The sequence below is a fragment of the Mytilus galloprovincialis genome, chromosome 2, assembly GCF_965363235.1.
Source record: "Mytilus galloprovincialis chromosome 2, xbMytGall1.hap1.1, whole genome shotgun sequence".
Taxonomy (NCBI): Eukaryota; Metazoa; Mollusca; class Bivalvia; order Mytilida; family Mytilidae; genus Mytilus; species Mytilus galloprovincialis.
In genome coordinates this window covers 75,591,552-75,614,636 of record NC_134839.1, presented here as the reverse complement: position 1 = coordinate 75,614,636, position 23,085 = coordinate 75,591,552, and the positions used below count along the sequence as shown (strand labels likewise).

General features: G+C 31.9%; 2 protein-coding genes across 3 annotated transcripts; both read left to right on the top strand.

Annotated features, from left to right (window-relative positions):
- The first annotated feature begins 2,426 nt into the window (after window positions 1–2,426).
- On the top strand, window positions 2,427–12,402 carry LOC143064403 (uncharacterized). 2 transcript variants are annotated; one of them, XM_076237212.1, is made up of 5 exons: window positions 2,427–2,589; window positions 3,690–4,263; window positions 6,934–7,113; window positions 8,835–9,115; window positions 11,691–12,402. In XM_076237212.1, exons 1-5 carry the CDS (start codon window positions 2,480–2,482, stop codon window positions 12,277–12,279), a joined length of 1,734 nt encoding a protein of 577 aa, XP_076093327.1. In that variant the 5' UTR covers window positions 2,427–2,479; the 3' UTR covers window positions 12,280–12,402. The 2 variants fall into 2 exon arrangements, with proteins under 2 accessions (XP_076093327.1, XP_076093328.1); XM_076237213.1 differs by lacking the exon at window positions 6,934–7,113.
- A 6,758-nt stretch (window positions 12,403–19,160) lies between these two features.
- On the top strand, window positions 19,161–22,309 carry LOC143064402 (uncharacterized). The gene is made up of 3 exons (XM_076237211.1): window positions 19,161–19,638; window positions 20,890–21,069; window positions 22,000–22,309. The coding sequence occupies exons 1-3, from the start codon at window positions 19,171–19,173 to the stop codon at window positions 22,285–22,287; spliced, it is 936 nt and encodes a 311-aa protein (XP_076093326.1). The 5' UTR covers window positions 19,161–19,170; the 3' UTR covers window positions 22,288–22,309.
- Window positions 22,310–23,085: the final 776 nt, after the last annotated feature.

The following is a 23,085-nucleotide window of genomic DNA, read 5'->3' as shown; positions in this document are numbered from 1 at the left end:
CTTTCGTAAATTTTTTTGTTCTTCCTTCATCGTGATTCGAACTTATGCTACTGAAATATCGTGACACTAAATCGCCTGAACTGTATCCATCGCGCTAGACCACTCAACCACCTGGGCTTCACAATAATAAAGCTTTCGGTGGCCGGGTGTTACCTTTCATCGTCAGTTTATATATAAGGCATGCAGATGTTATTGTTACAGGTCAGCTGAATCATCTATTGTAAAGGATCCTACAAATAATGCAAGATACAATCACAGAAATAATTATATTTATAAGTACGTCTGAACCCGTGACAACTCTACAACAGATTTATCCATCGGATTACCAGCAGTGATGGTGATACATGGCTGTGTACATTTTGTATAAAATCTTCATGCCTTATATATCATGTTCTGTAGTACGACGCTAGATTTAAACTGACGTGGAAAGGTAACACACGGCCACCAAAAGCTTCATTTTTATGAAGCCCAGGTGGTCCTGTGGTCTAGCGCCGGTTACAGTGCAGGTGATTTGGTGTCACGATACCTAGTAGCATGGGTTTGAATCCCGACAAGGGAAGAACAAAAAATTTGCGAAAGCAAATTTACAGATCTAACATTGTCGGTTTGATGAGTAGACGAGTAAAAAAATATATACATTCATATATTAAAGTATGTATGTGTAGTACAAATATTTCATACGAAAGCACTACGGTCTTTAAAACGATTAAGTGTATCAAACCTTCTACAAGTTGTAAGATTTTTTAAATTCCTTTAGATAATTGTTCGATCAAATACCAATTATTTACCTGATATTTGAATTTTATATATTTGAAAATAAAACCTCACTTTTAAATTATATTCTCAAATGAACCATATCAACAGACAACTGCACCTTAAATGTGAACATTATATCTGCTAACAAAGCACTCTGAACACAAGACTGATAAACAAATAAATACAAATCACAAAATGACACACTGCAAAAAGGGCAAGACAAGTAAACAAACAGACAAGGTGGTGTAAGTTGAAAAAAAACCAGACGTATGTAAACAGCTGGGTTTTTGATAACACTATTTCCAAAATTTCTCACATCAAGTCTTTCAAACACTTGTTATAAAAAAGTATATATTAATTTACTTATTAAAATGTAATGTGCAATTACACTGTATCATTTATAATGCAAACAATAGTTTATATAACTCCTGCATGTGTTTATAAGGACTTACGAGTTATTCAATAAACGGAACAGGTGACTAACAACTACCATATTCCTGACTTGATACAGACATTTTTCGAGATAAAATATTGGGTAAAACCTTATTCTACAGCTAACATAACCCTCACTTTTGTATTTTATACTCACCTTTTACATATTTTCACAATGTAATACTTTAACTTATAATGAATTCAGCCATTTTATAATGTAATTTGGTTACTCTCCACAATTAAATTTGAAAAAACAGTCGAAAGTTACACACATAAAAGATTATGCCTTAAAATGACGAAAAAACATGGAAAATAAGCACTTAATTGTGTAGTTTCTAACATGGGTACACCTGCATATGCTATAAACTCCTAAGTTTAAAAGATATGGGAATGTTTATGTATTTACTTGAAACTGTCTCGTCGAAAGATAAAACAAAAACGAAGTCACTTTAATGTCAAGAAAGCAGATACAATTTCTAGTGAACAACTTTTAATCTTCTAAACATTTTTTTTTAAATAGCATTGGATCTGCTATTTGTAATTTATAAGTCACATAAAAGTGCACATTGCTTTGGCAAAGATGATTTAATGTTGTCATTTTCGGTTTACATTCTCTCGAAATCAGCATTTCATATTTTTGAAGGTCAACAGGTTATTACAGAAACTAGAATTGTGCAGTCAGTAGCGAAAGTATTTTTTTACTTTATCGAATGCTTGTGTCCGATGTCAATTGCTTTTACATTTTTTACAATCAGAAGGAACCATTTTGCAAATCATTTTCGTATTTTTGAAAGCGACTTAACTACGATTTTGCCAAATTTAACAATAAAAATAAGATTTTTTACAAAATGACAAAATCACTAGACAAAACGCGCCTTCTTATTACGAAGTTATTAATAGTGTGACAGATGAATTAATTTATCGAATCATTACGCATAGTAAATAAATTTCAAGTCAACTCAGAAAATGATGACCTGAAAATAATTCTGGAATTTGAGCGCCTTGGAATAAAATCCAACAATGAAAAATAACGTTATGACATGATCCGATATATATCTGCTCCTTGTGTATTCACATGCAATTTTACATAAAATGATATATATATTAAATACCTAATATTATGTTAATTGTAGCGAATCAACTATAAAAATGTAATATATATCATGATTTATTTGAACACTCAACACCGGTACGGGTTTCACTAATTTAAAACTTTAAATACTTCTACACTTAAATTCATTTATTTAATTTATATTAGATAAGTTAGATAGATATTATTCACTGCAACATAATGGCGGAGAGTTCCGCTAGGAAACTGGGACAAATTGTTAGAACACCAAGAAATATTTTTAGAGGAAGTCTTGTCAACATACAATCACATCAGCCGTACATGGTGCAACAGTAAGTTATCTAATTTGTTATTAAGATATTTGCTATCTGAGTACTTGTTTTGGAAACAGACACTAACTGATTCATTTTATATATATCTAGAAAAGAAGATCGTTTAAACGGACAATGCATAAAACACTGATAAGGACCGAAAGATTACGACACACGAACCAAATATAAATATAAGAAACACAGGTATTTCATAGAACGGGACAGTGTCTTTTTGTCTTTTTGGCCATGTGTGATCGATGTTCCACACGGTATAAAAACGAGCATTTTAAAATATAACTCCACAGTTACAATTTAGAACGAGTCTTACGTACTAAATCATGATCATATGTATTTTGATATAGTATATAAAAACAAATTGGTTGTTGCCACTGCGTTTACATGTTTCGTTGCAAAAATATCTCCACTCGTAAGCACTCTTCTGCTGACTTGAAATATCGTTGATTTCAGCATTAAATCAAATGTCATGATTAAAGAAAGAAATTATTAGTAAAGTTTTCGTTTGTGTCTAAAGAATAGATGGCATTATCTATTTTCTTTTAATATATGAGTATTTTGTTTTAAAAAAAAGATAGAAGTTTACAAAAGAAACCTTTAATAGCTCAGATACAGAAGATACAAAACGTAATAAAAAAACGTCGAAAAACCAATCAAGTCGAAAAAACACAACACAGAAAACTAATTATTTTAAAGACTTAGGATGACGACGCCACCAACAATTCCCATGTGCTCTGGAAAGGTAAACAGATCCTGCGCCACTAGAGACACTACGATAAGAATAAGACTCATTCGCTGATGTTATGTTAATAAGATTATTTTAAAACTTTTCCCTTGATTCTTCAAACGTTCATATTACATGATTAAGCCGTGCCATTATATGTTGGAGACAGCAGTTGGGTGATACACAAATAGTGAAATGATACTCTTTTTTGTAATTCTAACATCACTGATTGAGAGTTGTCTCAGATCACATCTTCTTATTTTTAAATAGAGTCGTTAAATTTTGTAAAATAAAAGACATATCTTTATTTCATCATGTTCGTGCTAATAAAAATAATGGTCATCAGATGAAAATCAATTTGCATTTAGATTATAATTTTCAGGGCAATACGTGAAGAAGAAGACGGTGTAGTTGTAAACGACGAGGTAGACGACGACTTCAGTGTTGATGATTGTCTTGGTGAAACATACTCTGGGGAGGAATTTGAATCGGATTCAGACGAGGGATTAAACGACTATTATTATAGTTCTGAGGAAGAAACTTACGACGAACAATTCCAATATTTAGACATAGGAAATGGTATTAGAGTTAAAACATCAGAAGAACTAATAGGGGCGTTAAAACATTATAACACAACTGTTTGGAGCGCTGAAGCACGAAATAAAGGCTTAAAACCACCAAGTAACCAAAGGAATATAAAATTTGTGACAAATATTTATAATCTTTGTACCACGTCATCAACAAAATCTTTGCAAACCATCACTAATCCTGACGAAAAGAAACACATAAAGAAAAGTCAGTGTTCATTTTCTTTAGTTCATAAACATCATGGACAAGTTTCCTTCCAGGTCCCAGTGGATGAAAACAAATTTCCAATCAAAGATAAAGACATAAATACTTACTGGGCATGGGTAGAATGTGGTAATACTTGGACTCCCATACCTGCATCTTTGAGGGTAATATTTTTTTAAGTCAATTAGGTTGTTGTCTCTTTGACACATTCCCGATTTCCATTCTCAATTTTATGTTCGAAAGAGTGATAACTAACAAATAAAACTTTAATTAATTCAGTATTACATAAATACATTCGTAGCTTAATTACACTGTCTGTTATCGCAGTGTTATTTCACGTAAACATGTTTAGATAGAAAAAAAATTATTCAGAATTTCAATACATTGTATAATATCAGTGGTAAAATATATCATTTGATAGAGTTATATAGGTTGTTATACAAGTATTAAAGTTAAGATAAGTTATCTGACAACGTTTTTCTTTCTTTTTGTGTTTAAAGAAAAAGAACTTAAGTTCATTTAAATCTTAATTATCACCATTTTAAGTTAAAAACCTTCAGAGAACAATCAGTTTTTAATTTCTGTTTGTTTTCTTTTTGTTTTTGTTTTGAATTGGTCCCTTATACAATAATGATAGCTTAAAGTAGCTTATATTTTGGAATGCAAATAAGTCAAATAAACATTTCTAGCAGGATTTCATATCTTAATTTTGACATTAATTAAATTTAATGATGTCAGTACTGTTAGAAATGTATACCCTGCACAAGAGCTTCTAAACCAAGGTTATGTATGCTATTTACAGCAAAATGGACCTATTAGTGCTTTTAAATACCTAACAATCGTACAATGTTTCTCTTTTAAGGTAATTTTATGATACCTTCATTAAATCTTTATTACTGAACCAATTTTAAAAACTAGGGTACCATTTTAATCGTAACAGCTAGTAGAACACAGAACATGTATTAAAATTCGAGGCAGGAGGGGAAAAAATTATTCTTAAAAGGTAGCACTCCACAGTTAGGTGTGTAGTTTCGTATTTTTGCCCCTGAGGATTTTTCAAATATAAGAGCTAATGTGCAATAAAATTAATTTTTGGAAAATTGAGGATAAAAATAGCCTTCATATTGGGTTGATATGGACGACAAGATTATGTAATGTATGTAATATAGGCTGTTTTATGTATGACAGTCCGTATTTGCATATCCATACCATACATTGGTCCGGCAATTATTGTAATGTTTTTCTAATTTTTTGTCGCACGAACTTTGTGATAAAATTTTACGAAAAATGAGGCAACAAACACCCATTTTTTATTAGATCATTAGGAAGATTAATTTCAACAGTTTCTAAAAAGGTATCACTCATAGGCATTTAAATTCTAGTTTGATATATAATTTATCATATACTTAGTAGTAATTGTATCTTGATTTTATTTTTTGCCATATTTTGGGTAAAATACCTCTTCCGATATTTTGGAGTTTACCTTGACTTTCAAATATATGGCCTGTTTAATATAAACTCATCATAGACACCAGGACTAAATTTTGTATCTACGCCAGATGCGCATTTTGTCTATAAAAGACTCATCATCGACGTTTGAATCCAAAAAAAAGTTAAAAAAGGCCAAATAAAGTACGAAGTTGAAGAGCATTGAGAACCAAATTTTCTAAAAGTTTTGCCAAATACATCTAAGGTAACCCCGCCACATTCTGTATGTATTTGTCTGTCACAAGTAAGAAATGCAGTTGTTGTCGTTTGTTGCATACTTGTTTTTCGTTAAAAAATATGTACATTTTTTAAGTCGTTAGTTTTCTCGTTTGAATTGTTTTACATTTGTGATTTTGTATCCTTTTCAATCTGACTATGCGGTATGGGCTTGGCTCATTGTTAAAGGCCGAATGATGACCTATATCTGTTAATTTCTATGTCATTTTGTCTCTTGATGTGAGTTGTCCTATTTGCAATCATAAAACCTCTTCGTTTTTTTTTTTATATTGAACGTTTATAGGATAGGTACATCAAGAAAAGCGCTTCAGACGGATACAAAACGTACCGTGTTATTTTCAATTGTTTTTAATCATAAGTTACAGTTAAATTAACATGGAGATATGTATATGCGTTGATGAAATGTGAGTGTGTACGCCATTTAAAAATTGCTCAACCACATTAAAACAAATGTGTAAAATATTTCCTTTACCATGTCTTTTTTTAATTATACAGCCAACATGGTACGTTTTTTTTTGTGTATTGTTTGTACTTACAGTCTTTTCTTTTAAAAGTATTTGACGACATAGGGATTTTGGATCTGATTCAAATAATACTAGAATCGTCGAGTGTTTGGTGAATTTAGCATCCAAAAACGCACAAAACTGCATTTGCAAATAAAAACGAAAAGTGTGTATGTATTGAAGAAGACGAACTAAACAAATGTAGGACCTTTTATACAAATATAGTATAATTTGTCAACAAGATATATATAAAAAAAAATACTTCACTTAAAAAAAAGTATGCTAAACATATATGTAGATGTAATGCTATTAGTTTTGAGAAAATATGAATATGAGTTTCAACTTAAAATTACTTTGGTCTTAACACAAATTTAGGAAATTGGTCCCTGCTTTTTATTCTCAATTCCGGTATATAAAAATTGAAATACGGTAATTTTGTATTGATTTGAAGCATACAGTCAATGAAAAACTATATTCTCTGTATACATATCCAGGAATACTACACATGTATACCTAGCTCGTTCGTACCATAGCAGTTGAGGAAATTTAAAGTTCAATACACATTACAAATATGTCTATAGTGAGAACAATTATATTTTGCTTCAGAATGGTTATGTCGAATTTTCCTGCGATCGGATGAACAGTTTTGGAATAATTTACGGCCCAAAGATGATACAAAATATTGTACATCCTTCTGGAACAACTATTTCTACTGGTAGAGATGGTCGGCTGGTTTTACAGTTTGATAAAGGAAGCGTGGACAAAGAACAAACTCTTAAATATTCGGTATATTATACAAATTTATATAGTACACATGGTTGAGATTTATAATTTATCATATACTTAGTAGTAAATACAGTAGTTCTGAATATTTAATAAATAGCCTTCTGTTTAATCCATATCGCGCAACTTTGATGCGCACCCTTTATCATACCCTTTATCACAGCCTTCATCACACCTCTACTCTTTATCGCACCCTTTATCACACCCCTACTAATTTTTTTAACTTTTTTAATTTATGCAAGCTTCTCTAGTTTAAATATTCTTAAAAATGTTTTCCTCAAAATTGATCCCGTAAATGACCGGCCATTCGGACGTGACGCAATTTATTAAATGACGTCATTGTTTGGAATGTGACGTCACAAACGTCGAGTATTCATATTTCTGACACACGAAATGCAACTATAAAAAAGAACTCAATGAAATACCATACAAAACTCACAAAAAAAAAATACAATAAACAAAACATTTTTAAAACAACAGCACGCAAATTGTAAGGTAACCCGGGTGCTTTGGATGAGTAATTGAGCATTTCTTTTAAAGCTTTTAAAACAAGACAAAAGTAGAACTGAAGGTAACCCAGGTGCTAGGGATCAGAAAGTATTTCATATATACTCTCCTGTTGAAATATATGATAAAGCGTATAAAACATGGCAAAATCCGTATCACATGCCGTATCACCCTCGACCAATATCATCCCTCGGGCCTAAAGTCCCTCTGGTTGATATTGGTATCTCGGGATGATACGGCATTATTCTCTATTTAACCAATCGATTCCTTGAATAAAGATATTGATAGAAAAAAACTGAATGAAGCGAAATAAACAACCTTGGAAACCCCAAATCAGCTTTGTATGCAATGGATAAATTTTCAGACCCCAAATACGAAAAGGATAAAAAGAAAGAAAAAAAATCAATTTTACTTTTATTTTTGAACTACATGTGCATGTATGTAATCATTGTATCAGTTAGACGTGAAAACGATTCATAGATATGAAAGTGAATTAATTTCTCTCACTTTGAAATAATGTTCATTAAAGTGCCAAACTAACCGTTGAATCAGTACCATCTTGTCACTGTTGTAAATTTATTTTCCACATGTTGAAGATTGAACATAAAAGAATGACAAGGGTATGTTTTTTCTCGAGTTTTGTCTAAATTAATAATAACATGAACATGTGTATCAATACACATGTATGTGTTGATAAACGTCAATAAGAAGCAATTTGACAAAACACACAGGCTGGTTTCTTTATTTTGTTTTGAAAAGGGATATACTGTAAGTTTAGTAAAACATAATGGATGAGTATATGGTCATTTTTATAAATCCTGTTACAAAACTTTGAATTTTTCGAAAAACTAAAGATTTTCTTATTCCATGAATAGATTATCTTAGCCGTATTTGGCACAATTTTTTGAAATTTTGGGTCCTCAATGCTCTCTAACTGTGTACTTGTTTGGCTTTACAACTATATTGATCTGATCGTCAATGATAAGTCGTATGACGGCGTGCATAAATCTAAGTCCACAAACGTAACGTCGTTGAATAACTGAAATCATTAACGACGTCGGCATAAAAAGAACATTGAGAAATATGCTCCATAAAGTAGAACACACATAAGTTTCACGCATAGAAAATATTAATACTATTTAAAAGATAATAGAATGTAATGGTGTCTTTGCTGACGCTAATAAACGGATGCAAGTTGTATTTAATCTTTTCTGCAGATACAAAGACCTGACATGGAATATGCAAAGCACTCGTTAAACTCCAAAACATTGGTGGCATCTGTCAGCGACAAAATCAGATTGAATTATGAAAAATCACAATTCAAAAAGCCAATACATTTAAGTGGAACACTCACTTGTAATGAAGATAAAGGATCTGATTTTGAGGAGTTCGATATCAAGGTTGTCGGCTACCAAGATGAAAAACCTACTATCCTAGATACAAAAGCAGAACGGATGACAGCTGGAAGGTTTGCTGGAAAATTGGAAGGTTATGATGGGTAATTATATATATATATGCATTATGTGTCTCGGTGCATTATAATGTTACATCATATAAATATGTCTGTCTATAAAATAGTGAACTGAAAGTAAGTATAAAAAGGCTAATCGATTGTTATGATAATGGGGATTAATCAATGCATTTAATTCATTTCTATCAGTTGCACAAAGGTAGTATGAATATAGAAGAGAATTAAGGGACGAAGTCCCCTATAACAGTAGTAAAATCAACAAAATGATAATAATAAAAAAAAAAAAAACGGGGAAAAAAATCTGGAAAAATCAAAATCGTAAACTTTTTTATTTTCAGACTTTTGTGTTTTCCCGCATTTGTGCAGAAATCTACTTCCTTTTTCCTGTCTCGTTTGTTTTATATAAGCTTTGGATTTCAAATATTTTGGCCACGAGCATCACTAAAGAGACATGTACTGTCGAAATGCGCATCTGGTGCAAGAAAATTGGTACCGTTAATTTTATTGCATGAGACTGGGTAAAATATATTTTTGTCAGGCTAGTAAAATATATGAAGGAACGCAATACCAATTTCATTTTTAATCATTCCTTGATATGAAAAAAAAACGTCATCTGATGATTGCGTTTCTTTGTTTACATTGAATATAACGTCAATTTAAGGTGGTATGGGAGTCTAAAATAGAAATGATAGAATTTGTTCATACTTTGCCAAAACGTAGTATCTATTGATACATGTTGAAAAATAAAATAAAAATGATAGGTCACCGCGCATTTTCTAAAGCTACAGGACGGGACAAAATGACACATTTTGTATGGGTTATACAGGAAAAAGCACCATTTTGTAATTAGAAACTAAACAAAATGATAGAATTGTTAAATACTTCAGGAAAAGATAGCTTTCAGACACTGCTTTGAGAATATCAAAAGAAAAGATAGGGTCACCGTACGTTTTTTCCGGCTAAAATACAAAATAGGAAAATTCCATGTAGAATCCTTCAGAAACTGTACTGTTTTAGAGTTACCTCCCCTTAAAATGACAATTTTAAAAAAAATTAAAAACAACCAAAAGTAATTAACATTTACAAAAATATTTATATTTATAAGTTATATTCTTTACATAAATTGGTTCTTATAAATGAAAATTCACATTAAATATCTGCATTCCTGCATCAAATTTTGCTAACTTGATGGAAAATCTGGACCTTTGGTTCTCTGTTTTTTACAATCCAAGATGGAGGAAGACACCCATACCACCTTAAATAACATCACAACTAAAATCCCTAACAACAGAACCAAAATCGGAAACGTTACGTAATTTCCGTTTCTTTTTTAACATATTTTGACGTTAAGAAAGGTTTGAATTAAAAAAAATATCATACAGACTTCGTTCCCTTTCACACGTAATGTCTGCCTTATAATAAATGATTTTCACAGGTAGTTCTACGGTTGTCTTATTGATGTTTATCCTACAGCTGTTTTACTAGTATAAGAATAAACTCTTTTACTGCCTAGTTGACGTATACCCTACTGCTGTCTCGTCGACTGTTTCATCGACATACGGTCCAAGGACACAATTATCGTCTTTTGTTTTTTTGTATCCATAGTTTGAGCAGTGTATAACTTGCATTTTTTATACAGTTTCCTAATTTATTTCTTGATATTTAATCAATGAAATATTAAGTAAGGGAATGAAAATTACATGTTAAAAAAATTGGGTGCTAATCTTTATGTTAAGTAGTTATTTGGTCCAGTTAAAAAAGGTCAGATTTTAGTACGTCTGAAGCTGTCAGACTTAATTTTAGACCCCCTTTGACACAAAATTGTCAATATTCTTTGATTAAGAGGTGGTAGAAGTTTCTATAATTTTTATATTATTTGTCCAAATAATAGTACACTACACTGTAAAAATAATAATTGAGGGAGCAGGTACGATTTTTTTTATTTGAATTTATTGTCTAAAACAATTGCACTACAAAATAACTGAGTTATCGGGCCATAGATACTCTACTGATGTATCATTTGCGTAGAATATACTGCTGTCTCATCGACGTATACTCTTCTGATGTCTGATTAACGTATTCTATACTGCTGTATCATTGACGTATACTCTGCTGATGTTTCATAGACGTATGCTCTACTTCTGCATCATTGGCGTATACTGTGCTGCGGTTTTATAGATGTATAAAATTGAAAATGGAAATTGGGAATATGTCAAATGACAACACACCGACCATAGAAAAGACAACAGCAGAAGGTCACCAACAGGTCTTCAATGTAGCGAGAAATTCCCGCACCCGGAGGCGTCCTTCAGCTGCCCCCTTAACAAAAATATACTAGTTCAGTGATAATGAACGCCATACTTAACTCCAAATTGTACACAAAAAACTAAAATAGAAATAATACAAGACTAACAAATTAAAGGCCAGAGGCTCCTGACTTGGAACAGGCGCAAAAATGCGGCGGGGTTAAACTGTCCCTTTGGTATCTTTCGTCCCTCTTTTAAACATGTTTATGAGATACTCATTTCACTTTGTTCGTATTGAATATTATATCTATAGACATAGGATTGTACTAGTTTTACTCAATATTGGTCCTTTTCAGGGCAGCCTTAGTTGCAATTAAACGTGGAAAGAGGGAAAATGAAAATTTTGCAGAAACGTTAAAAAACGAACTGGATTTATTTTACGGAAATCGAAAGGTGTGCAAAGTCTTGTTATTCTACACTTTGAAAGAAAATACAACTCTTTATTTTAAAGCTGAATGTTGTTTGCAGCGAAATTTAGCAGACATAATTTCTAAACATAAGGATCACAAACTAGTTTTCGAATCTATGGATATTTTACTACCTCCGCATCAGCGAATTCGAATTCGGCCAACTGGTAGTGTAGGACTCAAACCTGGAATAAAAAATCATCCATTTCTTTTCTTCATGTATATTACTGAAGAGAATAACACGTTGTTTTCTGTTGAATTGAATAGAGGAATGGGCAGATCAACGAATGCTATAATAGAATTTTCAGCGGATAACCAAAGAAGAGGAGAAATTACAAAGGCGGACTTCAGTTTAGATTTTCTGTCAAGTAGGAATCAAAGACAAACTATGAGTCGAGCAAACTCAACACTGAGTGATATCTTTAAAACACAACCAAGTTCTCCCTCAAATATCCGGGGTTTAAAAAACACAGTTTAATTCTATTTTCAAGAAACCAAAACGGCTGTGCATTATAAGGAAACAGTGAAAACACTGGCATTTCGAATGTAGATCATACAAATTGTATAAGCATAATAAAGATTTGACTTAAAAAGGCTTCAATGAGACATTTGTTTCTCAATTTAATATATCCTAAGGTTAAAAATAATACGTTTTATTTACGAATAGTTTTTCACCATAACATTTGACTCAAAATTGAAACCGAAAAGTAAGCTATAAAAGTTCCATAATGAAAAATTGTGAACAGTTCGAACAGGAAATAGAACAAAGTGCCAGTTTGATGCTGCATAATATCATAAAAACACCAATTGAAGACGGCAACCCTTCTAAAAGACAAACAGAAAAAGTACCTTGCGAAATTGTTTAATTTTACTTTCTAATATATTGATGATGTCCTATCATTTAATAACCCATATTTCAGCCAATACTTGCATCTCATGTATCCCAGTGAACTTGAAATTAAGGATACTACTGATACTAAAAGGACTGCTTCATACCCTGATCTTGTCCTCAATATTGACACAGATGGACGACTTCACACGAAAATCTATGATAAACGGGACGATTTCAACTTCCCAATTATCAATTTCTCATTTCTCAGCAGTAACATACCCTCTGCCCCTTCGTATGGTGTTTACATATCTCAATTGATACGTTATTTTAGTGCATGTTCACACTATACGGACTTCATATACAGGAGTGTGCTCCTAACGCAGAAACTGCTCCAACAAAGTTATGAGGAGGACAGATTAAAAATGACACTTCGTCAATTTTACGGACACCTTCACTAATTGGTTGATCAATACGATGTATCTTTGTCCAAACTAACTATGGACATTTTTACCAAGTGTTAGATCCTCGGCGATCTTCAACTTTGTAGTTGTTATGGCTTTCAAACTTTTGTTCATCTGAGCATAGTTTTGTGTGGACGTAGCGCGCGTCTGGCGTTTACATTCTTTTTTAACCTGTTACCTTTTAATGGCTATTATTCGTTTGTTTCTCTGTCCTATATTTTCTCCCATTAATTTATTGTAACCCTGTCGTGTCATTTTAATGTTATAATAAACATTGCCATTAAAGCGGGAGGTTTGGCATGCCACAAAACCAGGTTCATTCCACCACTTTTTTCATAAAATGCCCTGTACAAGTAAGGAAAATGGCGATTGTTACATTATAGTTCGTTTCTATGTGTGGTACATTTCTGTTGTGTCGTAGTTCTCTTATATTTGATACGTTTCCCTCAGTTTTTGTTTGTAACCCGGATTGTTTTTTTTCAATCGATTTATGAATTTCGAACAGCAGTATACTACAGTTGCTTTTATTTATAGCCGCTACAGGATTACTGACTCCTGGCTTGAGACAGGCTGATAATACCGGGCTTAAACATCTTTATGGGCACTCAACCATTACCTTAAACCTTTTAAATGAAATTCTACTCCCTTACGAATTTTATTTATATAATGATTAATTTTTGATTTACTATACAAGTAACACTGAACAGCATATGACAACATTTACAAAACTGTATTTTCTTTGTAATAACTTTCCAGCAACGCCTGTATACGAATCATATATCTCTCAATTGCAACGATATTCCAAGACTTGTATTTATTATAATAATCATGAACTTTTGGATATATAAAATATCTTTTTCACAGATGACGACGAGAATGTTCCAACCGTCTAGACCACATTGCTGTACTCCTTTGCCCGAATTACCAATTTAGACTGTTCACTGAGTTTGTATTTGCATGAGCAGCACAACAGTGAAACGTGATGAGAGGGATCTACATATACCCTTTTGATAGCCCTGATATTACCCTGTTTTTTATTTTGTGTGATTCATGTAACTCAGTTTGTCACTTTGAATTTTTTATGTTTTGTTAGTATACTATTGTGGCATTATCAATTTATCTTCGTCCTATGAGTTTAAATGTCCATTTGTTATCTTTCGACCACTTTAATAGTCATTATAAACATATGTATCCATGTTCGGTAATGGCATGATACACAGATGCGTTCAGACAATTTCAAAATAAATTAAGTATGTAAATAGTTACCAAAGATACCAGAACGCGCATTTCGTCTACATAAGACTCATCAGTGACGCTCATATCAAAAATATTTATACAGCCAAACACGTACAAAGTTGAAGAGCATTGAGGATCCAATATTCCAAAAAGTTGTGCCAAATATTGCTAAGGTAATCTATGTCTGGTATAAGAAAATCCTTAGTTTTTCGGAAAATTCCAAGTTTTGTTCACAGGAAATTTATAAGAAATGACCACATTATTTATATTCATGTCAACACTTCAGTGTTGACTACTGGGCTGGTGGGAGCCTTGGGGACGAAACGTCCACTTACAGTGGCATCGACCCAGTGGTGAATATAGTTATCAAAGGTACCAGGATTATAATTTAGTACGCCAGACGCGTAAATATTCATTGTACTAAAAGTAACTAGGCAACTTCCTATATTGGTATTGATATACTTTTTGTTTTTCCCACCTTTTGACAATACGTTGGCAGGTTTTTTTTCAGCATCGTGGTCGTCAAAACCAACAATTGTTTTAACAATTTATGAATAGATTACATAGACGGCACATATCACTGCGTTAACTATTATCATTAAAATATTTTTTTTCATTAAACAAATAACTAGCTTAACGTGTATTGATGAACTACAGGGAAATGTTTGGCTTGCAAAGTTCAGCATGAATTAATGCAATGTAGATAGGTACACCTTAACTTCAAATCTCGAGGGAGGCACAGAGTTATGCCTATGGTTTACAAGGATTAAGACAATACCCTTCATGTTTAGAGACCATGATCTTATTGGTAAACAATAAGGATATTGTATATCTTTGTATTGTTTCAAATAACAATACGTTTTATATTGTTAGTGGATTTGACGATTAATACATATCAAATTACGTTTAAACAGAATAGTAAAAGTCTTTGTTTTTGTAAGGTATAAAATAATTCAAACCTTACACTATTAAATCACGTTGGTAAGTTTCATATTTTGTATTACATTTAAGTACAATAATTATAGATTACCGTTGATCATCTCAACGAGATTGATATTCTCGCTTGAGCCGGACGGCGAAAGCGAGAAAGGCAATCGAGTTGAGATGATCAATGATAATCTGTTTATCGCTATTTTACCTATGACAACGTTGTCAATTTCATGTCAATTTCGTTAGCAACGCCACGTGCCTGCTTAGTTTCTAGCAATAATTTTCCATCTCAAGCGAGGAGCATGATATGAAAATTATCACAAAAAAAGATCAAAGGTAAAATGCACAAAATAGCGATAATATAATTATATCGCATTTTATTAAATAAATAGATATATGTTAACATATATCAGGTATATATTTACATTGATGATGCAAAATGACTAAAACAGCATTGCAAAGAGAGCTAGGCGAATGAGTGTATTCAAACTTACAGGTGGAAAAACAAACTCATAATTAGTAGCATAAGAAGAAAGAAAAACAATTAAAAGACAAACAACAGTACACAAAACACAACAAAGAAACCTGAAAACGGATCTACACGAACCACACCATAAACCCGTGGTTATCTCATATCCTCTGGAAGTGTAAAGAAATCATGTATTACATGTGGTACTGTCGTAATGCTCTGGTAAGTACAACCTCGGTGATAAATCTATTATAGTCACATTTGAAGAAAATAGGATGGGATTGTTGTTGGTACAATAATATGGACATATCCGTCGTCATCTGTGAATTCCATAACGATCAACCAATATAGTAATAGTGTCTGTGAACCTTTTATTTTTATCTGGCATACACAATTGTAAACCTGGTGTCTCTGAGTTTTAATATTTAAACGTATAAGAAAGTAATGGGATGAAAACAAAATCTGTCTGGTTGCAATGTTTTGATTAAACACCTGCTATTGGTTAAGTAATTGAAAGAGGGATAAGATTTCACGCAGACAAGCAAACCAGAAGACGAGGAAAACAGATATGGCCATTAATAAAGAACAACAGTACGAATTTCAACATTTCACGAAAAATTACACAAACAAAATAAGATTGCACAATACAAAACTAGGATAAAATCTGGTGGGGGCAAACACAACTACCATCAACTCATGACTGTATAACCGGCTTTTGAAGGAAGTAAAAATCAACACACCACAACTATTAGTTTTATTTTAACAAAAATAGCTGCATAATGTGCCTATATACAGAGGCACTTGTTCTGATAAAATACCTGTACACTATAAGGTAATATTTTTGGATTTCCAGAAGTGTCTGTGACGTAGGGTCTTTTGCATTTAGAAATACACATGACTTTTTTGAAGCAAAATTGGATATGTTGTGTACAAGTTATCATTTTGTACAAATTATTATTTGAACAAAAAGTGCTTGTACAAATTACAATTTGTACAAAATAAGGCTTAATTTCACTTATAACTTGTACAATAATTTATCATATGAATATTGTGATAACAAAAGTGTTGATACCCACTTAAAAACTTTTCAGTGCTATTTTTAAAGTCACAAATTGATTCATTTATATTGCCTTGAGGTTATAAATTGGACTCTTGTTCAATGTTCCTTCATATGGTAATTAACAAAAGTAAAAGTTAAGGTGTTAAAAAAATGGCTAGTATTGTTGATCAACATGATAAATTTTACCAAGAAGTTGAGCAATTTCCTGAGAATAACACATCTAAGAACAAACATCTGTATACCAGGGACAAATTGAATGAATTAATTTCTAAAGTTAAAAATGCAAAAGAGGCACTGAAGAAAAGTGACCAAGACAGACATTTACTAAAGAAATATGATGTTATTGAAGTTTCTGATATTGAAAAGGGTCGGTCATGGAGGTCTCCATAAAACTAACAAAGAACTAAAAAAACATTTTTCTAACATTAGCCAGGAAGCAATACGCATATTCACAACCAACTGTGAACAATGTATCTTGAAACGAAAACGTTCTGACTTATCAAAACTTGTTGTTAACCCTATAATTTCTGATGACTTTAACTGTAGAGGGCAGGTTGACCTTGTAGACCATCAATCTGTCCATGACCATGAATTTAATTGGATAATGCACTATCAAGATCATCTCACCAAATTTAGCGTGCTTAGAGCTCTGATATAAGAGAGCTGCTAAAGTTTCGTATCAATTACTTGACATTATTCTTCTCTTTGGTGCACCCCATATCCTCCAAAGCGATAATGGGAGAGAGTTCAGTGCACATATAATCACAGAACTGAAATCGTTATGGTCAGAATTAGTCATAGTTCATGGGCGACCAAGACATCCCTAAAGTCAAGGGTCTGTAGAAAGAGCAAATGCTGACATTAAAGAAATGCTCATATCATGGATGACAATGACACACAACAGTGGCCTGAAGGTTTGCGCTTCGTGCAATTTCAGAAAAATAGATCATATCACAGAGTAATTGATCAATCACCTTATAATGCTCTGTTTGGTTCTGACCCATAAATAGGTTTATCTTCATCTTCTTTGCCCGAGGAACTTTTGCCAAATCTTGAAACTGGGGAAAATTTGGAGAAAGTGTTTAAAGAGGTTTCAGAGGAGAACAGTAAGATTGAGATTGATGGCACGGATTAAAACACAGATGCTGAATCGGTAGAATCAGAAAGAGAACTGAACGATTCTGGGTCAACTAGTACAACCATTGAAGTTGTATCAGAGGAAGTGGAAACACCGATCATTCGTGCAAGAAAACATGCATTGTCGGGCCAACAAATACAAGCAGATGTCCTTACAAAAAATACAAAACAGAAACTGAGTGAATTATCTGTTGGAGACATACAAGTGTACCACAATATGACCGAGCACCAACCGACCCGAGGAATATACAAGGTGTTGTTGTAGAAGTAGGAAATTTTGATCACCGTGTTGGGACAATAGCTGGTAATTTATCAGTAGTCTTAAACAGAAACCAAGTAGAATCAATTTGTGTCTCTTCTTTGTCCGTTACACAAATTCAAGATTTGCAACTTTCTCTAAGGGAAGCTGTGAAAAAAAATTCAAAAACTGGTGGACAGGGTTATCTCTATTGCAAATGTAAAGGAGGTTGTAACAATTCGAAGTGTAAATGCAAAAAAACAGAATGTATTGTGTAATTCAAGGTGTCATAGTTCGCTCACCTGCTCCAACAAATAAGAGCATTGTATATTATTGTATAGTATTGTAAAGTATTGTAAATAGAGTTATCAAGTGTGTTTCATATTGATTCGTAATTAAAATTGAAAATATATTTTTATCATTTAATTTGAAATTTATTATATAGACAATATTGTATAAGCTATAAGTGAAATTAAGCCTTATTTTGTACAAATTATAATTTGTACAGGCACTTTTTGTACAAATTACAATATGTACAAAGTCAAAATACAAACTATAATTTGTACAATTTTTTTGTACAAATTATAATTTGTACAAAATGATAACTTGTACACAACATATACAAATCATACATTTTTGGGACACGCTTCAAGTAAGCTATCGTCTGACACCACATATGACTATTTAAACTAGCTTTTGATAATCTCGTATCAAAATATGATCATTTGGGGATGGAAAGACCTTCAATTGTTCTTTGAACAATTAGTTTTTAATTCTCATTTGGTTTTTTACCAAATTTTGTCATTCTGGCAGGGGCCTTTTGTTATTATATTTATTCATTATAATAGCTTACATTACTATATGAGTTTTCTTATTGTTATATACCATATGATAATCTAGAATATATGTTCATATATTTGTATATGGATCTTACATGTATAAAAAGTTTGTTCATTGTCAATCTTACTGCATTCCTTTATTTTGATAAAAGATAAGAACAATTGGAATGGAAGATAGAAACTCAAGTGATGACTGCTATTCATCCGACTTTGAACAAGATGATTCAGAACCTACAACATGCACTACTACATGTAATATCAACTTGGGAAATGATGTTAGTATTACAGGTCCAAGCAGTTTATATAGTATTTTAAATGGATTTATAACCACCAAATTGACAGCAGATGAGAAAAATAATTCACTCAAATTCCTAAACCTTCCTTTGGAGTCAATATTTGTGTCTGATATCTTCAGAACTGTTCAACGACAGAAAGGAGAAACAGGAAACACTTGTGTTAAAATTCAGAAGGAACAATTAGATAAATTCAATGTACCCTCCCAGTTTAATGACAAAGTGTGTTTTAGTGTCAACATCATAAATACTTTCGTTGAAAAAACTGGGAGTCAATTTTACGAGGCTTTTGCTTGGATAAATGACGGATTAGTATGGAAAATGCTTCCAGCCACGGTTAAGGTAAATTTTGCTACATACCTATACTTATAATAGTATTTTGTTGTCTTTGAATAGTTTGGTTAATGTCTTACTGAAATATACCCAAATGTCCTCCTGTTTATAGTTTAGCATTTATTGTTTAGATTTATCGTAATAAGTTGTTCTTGAAGCTGTTGATTCAATTGAAAATTAAACTATGAAAATATTAACGTTTCACTAACATCTATACAAGTATAAAACTAGTTAAAAGGGCAATTGAAGAAAGTCATATTGAATGATCAAACATTGTCATGAATCAAAACAAAATGATATGATTAAATTTCAAAAATAGAATACAATGCAATGACCACAACATTTTCATTCATTTTATGAAATGTGTTCAGTAATCGATTAAAAAATTGTTTGGTTATTTGCCTTATACAATTTGAACAGCAACAAATTTTAAACAACTTAGATAGTTGTTTATATTCTAGGTGCTAAGAAATTGTGAATTTATTTTTCATGAAGTATTTTAAAATTAATCTACTGTAAGTTATGCTTTTTATCTTTAATTCTCTAATAAATCGAAAGATATTATCATTTATAATTTAATAGAACATTCCCAAAATGTAATGTTATTTAAACTATCTTTTTGGAGTTACATGTATTATCCTCCAAAAACGATTTGTCTATTTTAATAAAAAAAAACATGTTTATTAAAGATTTTTGTAATTCACTTTTTTCAATATTAAAAACAAAATAAATTCTGTAAGAATGTTATAAGATTTAGAACGGTATGTTTTGTTTTACTTGCCATGTTTTGGCATTATTTGTTTATGCTTTTGTTTGTTTTGCTTTGATAGTTTTAGGGGTTTTTTTTATTTGAGTTTTATAAAATATGAAATAATTTAGTTCTTCCATTGTTAAATATTATCAAACAAAATCGAGTATCAAAGTATTTTTTATATAGATTAGACCGTTGGTTTTCCTATTTGAATTGCTTTACACTATTCATTTTGTAGCCATTTAATATTTTGCTGTTCGGTGTGAGCCGAGACTCCGTGTTGAAGGCCGTACTTTGACCTATAATTGTTTACTTTTTACTCATCGAGTCTTGGATGCTGAGCTGTCTCATGGTTATCATATCACATCTTATTTTTTATCTAATGGTTATTTTCAGTTCAAAGTTTAATTTGAAAATGGACATATGTCTTGTTGTTCCAGGCAAAACATGGCTAGTATAATACCTCTGATGCCCTCACCCTAACTCATATAACATATATTTATATTTAGGATGGTTTTGCTGAATTCTACTGCTGTCAACTTAACAGTTTTGGAATAGTTATTCAGTCAAAGCGGATGAATGTGATTATCAATCCATTGGGAACTGAAATAGAAATTGGGGATAGCTGCTCGTCTATTTTAAAGTTTGATAAAGATTGTGTAAAATCAAATGAAAACTTTAGGTATACGGTTAGTATTGAATGTGAGTCATTAAATGTTTACTTTTTAAAACCTTTCCATCAGATGCGTTGTTTTCTGAATTATTAATGTAATCAGACACACATCCGTACATTGAATGAGGCATAATTATGATTGTACTTAATGTAGAAAACCATAAATGTAAACCCAATTTAATAAATCTGAATTTAATTTCTGGAAAGACTATCAGTAACAAAGGAGTAGGTCCGTTAAGGGCCGATTTTGGCCTCAAATTTCAAGTTCATCTGACGAACGATTTTAGACACTTTTTAAACACTTAAGTGTCTATTTCAGTTGATTCAATTAGTTTATTTTAAAGATTTTAACTGATTTACTCATTTAAAACGCTCCGATTCTAGCTTAAATATGAAAAATCTATCAAATATGCCAAAAATGTAACTTTTCAGATGGTTTTTGTCAAAAATGAAAGTGGCCGCATCCGTGTTCATCCTCAACCTTTATATATGTTATGTATTATCATCAAATACAACTTACATTTCAATATAACGAATGAACACAAATGCAGCCACTTTCATTTAAGACGGAAACCGTCTAAAAAAAATTTAATGATAAAGATTTCAGTAATTTAGCATGACTTAATGATGCTAGTACCCGATATATGTACATTGTATTGTCAAAAACTGCCCGTATTTATGTAGCAAAAGCAATTTAGTTTCCAATAAATAACTCAAAGTTTACATTTTAACAATATATTTTGGGGCCAAAACGTGGTCTTACTTAACCTACTCCTTTAAGAAAGCAATGGTATGTGTATGGTTAAATGATCTAAAAACAAAAGCTCACAACATAATATTGATGATACATAATCTAATTTTTTTGTTCATGAACATATTTTGCTCAATAGTATCTTATATGCATCTTTGGCAAATAACTGAACATTTTGTACTTGAATTGTTTAAGGTACACACCCCAGACGTTGAGTTTTCCAGAACTATTCACACATCTACACGACATGTCAAACATGTGAGCAACAAAGTCAACTTTGAATATGATAAGTCGAAATTCTTAAAACCGATAAAGGTAGTGGTATCCCTCACCAACATTCCTCTTAAGCCTCAGAATAAGTCACAAATTGAAATTATATTGGTTGGTTACAAAGATGGATCAGCTTCTACTGTTGAGTCCCGGCAGAAGAGTGCAGATGATATTTACAGTGGTTCTCTACATGGATATGACGGGTATTTATGATTTCTATAATAACTTTATTCAAATGTTGTGTACTTTATCACCACGAACATTTAAAGTTTCAGACTTAAGTAAGATTCTATGATTCTCAAACTTTTATGATATAATTGCCAATGAGACAATTTTTTTAATAAACCAAAGGACGAAAATGTAAAAACAGTACAATAAAAAATGAAAACAACACGTTTAATAACTTCAATGCGTCCGAAGCGCTTTTCTGGATGTACCTTCACCAGGAACGCTCAAAGCCAAACATTTGAAATCCGAGGATGTATAAGTACCGAAACCGTTGAAGAGCTATATGACAAAAATACCTAAAATTGATAGCCAAATTCACCTAAAGTCAACTTTGCCTGAGGGAGTTGCAATCTTAGTTTCTTGATAATTTCAAAATCTATAAACGGACAATTTTAGAAAATTTTGTTACTGATTACTGAGCTGATGAGACCCTCGAGGACTGATAGTCCACCAGCAGAGGTATCGACCAAGTGATGTAAAACATGGAAAACAACACGTTTAATAATTAACTATATTTGACAAGAACACAAACGGTAATATGCTTGGTTCTGAAAGTCTTTTTCATGGTTTGCAAGAAATTTATTAAACAAACTAAAGTAATTGATCCAATAAAACCTATTTTAAAATATGTTGTACTATATAAAGGCTCCAGCAGTATTTCGCTGGCATAATTCGATTGAGAGAAAACAATCCAGGTTGCAAACTTATATCGAGGGAAACACATCAACTAGAAAAGAAAAACAACAAAACAACAGAAACACTGAAGTGCAACAAAAAACAAAC